Source organism: Seriola lalandi, unplaced genomic scaffold (assembly GCF_002814215.2).
Source record: "Seriola lalandi dorsalis isolate HSWRI2012SDOR001 ecotype SW California unplaced genomic scaffold, Sedor1 jcf7180001974454, whole genome shotgun sequence".
Taxonomy (NCBI): domain Eukaryota; kingdom Metazoa; phylum Chordata; class Actinopteri; order Carangiformes; family Carangidae; genus Seriola; species Seriola lalandi.
In genome coordinates, this window is record NW_019445120.1 from 1 (window position 1) to 2,241 (window position 2,241).

At 44.2% G+C, this 2,241-nt stretch overlaps 1 protein-coding gene across 1 annotated transcript; it reads left to right on the forward strand.

Moving 5' to 3' along the window:
• Window positions 1-3: 3 nt before the first annotated feature.
• Window positions 4-2,236, forward strand: LOC147820263 (protein disulfide-isomerase A3-like; the record flags this gene model as incomplete). The annotated part of the gene is made up of 6 exons (XM_087173455.1): window positions 4-32; window positions 659-737; window positions 995-1,112; window positions 1,189-1,296; window positions 1,400-1,529; window positions 2,155-2,236. Coding segments are annotated over 6 exons (546 nt in total), but the record flags the coding sequence as incomplete, so codon positions are not given.
• Between the last annotated feature and the right edge of the window lie 5 nt (window positions 2,237-2,241).

Here is a 2,241-nt window from a genome sequence, read left to right on the forward strand (position 1 = left end):
GAGACCATGCTGGTGAAATTCTACGCTCCGTGGTAACGGAGGGCATATTAGCATTAGCATCTTTAGCTCAGAAAATACGGTTTTAATGCATTTCTGTTGTGAAGTAGAGAATGGCGGACTGATAAACTGCTGTGTTAACCTGTCCTCCTTCATCCCTCTATCCATCCTCCTCTGCCGTTCACCACTTCTCACTCTTTCATCCCTCTTTCATCCCTCTGACCTCCACTCTTCTCCTTCCATTTATTTCTCTTTCTAATTCTTTTCATCATCACTTTATCTCCATATTTACATCCTTCCCTCCTTGATTACCTCTTTCCTCATTTGTAACCTGTTCTACTTCCATGCATCCTTCCCTCCTCCATTTTTTCATCTCCATTCCCTCTTCTATCCTCACCCCTTTTTTTCTTTCGTTTTATTTCATCTCCCACCATGCCTCCTCCTCCCCTTCTCCCCTTTTCTATTTCACTTCTTCATCTCCCCTCCTTCTTTCTCCCCTCTCCTACACTTCTTCATCACCTTCAATTTTTCCTTCCACTTCAATTGCTATATCTCCTTCCTCCCCATTTCCCATTCTTCTCCTCTTCCTATCTTTAATCTGCCCCCGACCATTTCTTCATTTTATTCCCTCTCTTGTCTTCATCTCTCCTCTTCCTCTCAGGTGTGGTCACTGTAAGAAATTGGCTCCAGAATTTGAGAAAGCAGCGACCAGACTGAAGGGAACTGTCCAGTTAGCAAAGGTAACATTAAGCACATGCTAACACTGTCAGTTAAATGAGAAGAGTTGGACTTTCAAGAGAAACAATGATTCTGTGAATCAGATTGAAACTGGTCTAAAAAAGTTGAGTTGCTGGTTTCCTTTCTCTCCTCACATCTGTTTCACCTTCTCGCCTCACCTATCTGTGTCACCTGTGTCTCCTCACCTGTGTTTTTCACCTGCCTGTCACCTGTCTCTCTTCACCTATCTGTGTCACCTGTCTCTCCTCACCTGTTTCAGGTGGACTGTACAGCTCATTCAGAGACCTGTGGTCGTTTTGGGGTCTCCGGTTATCCCACTCTTAAGATTTTTAGGAGTGGAAGAGACTCTGCCCCCTACGACGGACCTCGCACAGCAGGTAACAAAAATAAGACACACACACTAATAAGATAAATACACAAACAGAATTTGACACTGTGTAAATGTGTGTTCAGACGGAATCTATCACTACATGAAGAAGCAAACGGGTCCAGACTCAGTTCACCTGAAGACAGAGGAAGACCTCCAGACCTTCATTAACCACTATGATGCCAGTATCATAGGTGAGACAACATGATGTTCTGTTACTTTACGTCATGTTACATTACATGACTTTATGTTAACTGTGTAACATGATGTGGCCCAACCTGTGTTCCTGCGAACCAGGTGTGTTTTCAGGTGCAGACAGCTCTCATCTGTCAGAGTTTCTGAAAGCTGCAGGTCTGCTCAGAGAACAGTTCAGATTTGCTCACACCACTGACCTGAAGCTGGGGGAGGGGCACGGAGTTCACTCTGAGTGAGTTTGAAATGATTCTCTTACTTGTTACTTGCTGAGGGTCACCTCAGTCCACACAGGCTTTTGGCCGCATCCCATGGCCTTCTTCAGCAGGTGGAACTTGTTCAGCTAACTTTGGTCAGTTTTTCAACAGGCCCTGTACTTGAATCAAGTTCCATACCTTTGTCACATGACAGGTTATATAAGTTACACCTGCTGAAGAAGGCAAAGGGATTCAGCTGAATGCTCCAGGAATAGCAAGTAAGTGTACCTTGAGTTGAGAATGTTTTTATTACAGTATGCGTTCTCCTTGTGACACGTTCCTCTATGTCACGTTCCTTTACGTCACATTCCTTTACAACACGTTCTTTTAAGTCCCGTTCCTTAACGACACCTTCCTTTACAAAACATTCCTTTACGTCATGTTCCTTTACGACGCTTTCCTTTACACTAGTTCCTGTACGACATTCCTTTGTCACGTTCCTCTGTGTTGTGTGACTTTGAGTCCCTGAGGTCTAAAAGAACCTCCACTCTGGTGTAATATTTAGAGAAATACCTGCTTCTTGATTTATCTTTATCCAGAGGTCAGAAAACAGTGACAGTCAGTGACTCAGAGTTCAAAGGTCATCTCTCACCTGTCCTGTAGGAGTGTGTTGTTGTTCAGACCTCCCAGACTGACCAACAAGTTTGAGGACAGCGTCGTGGTCTTCAGAGATTACCTGACCATCGGATC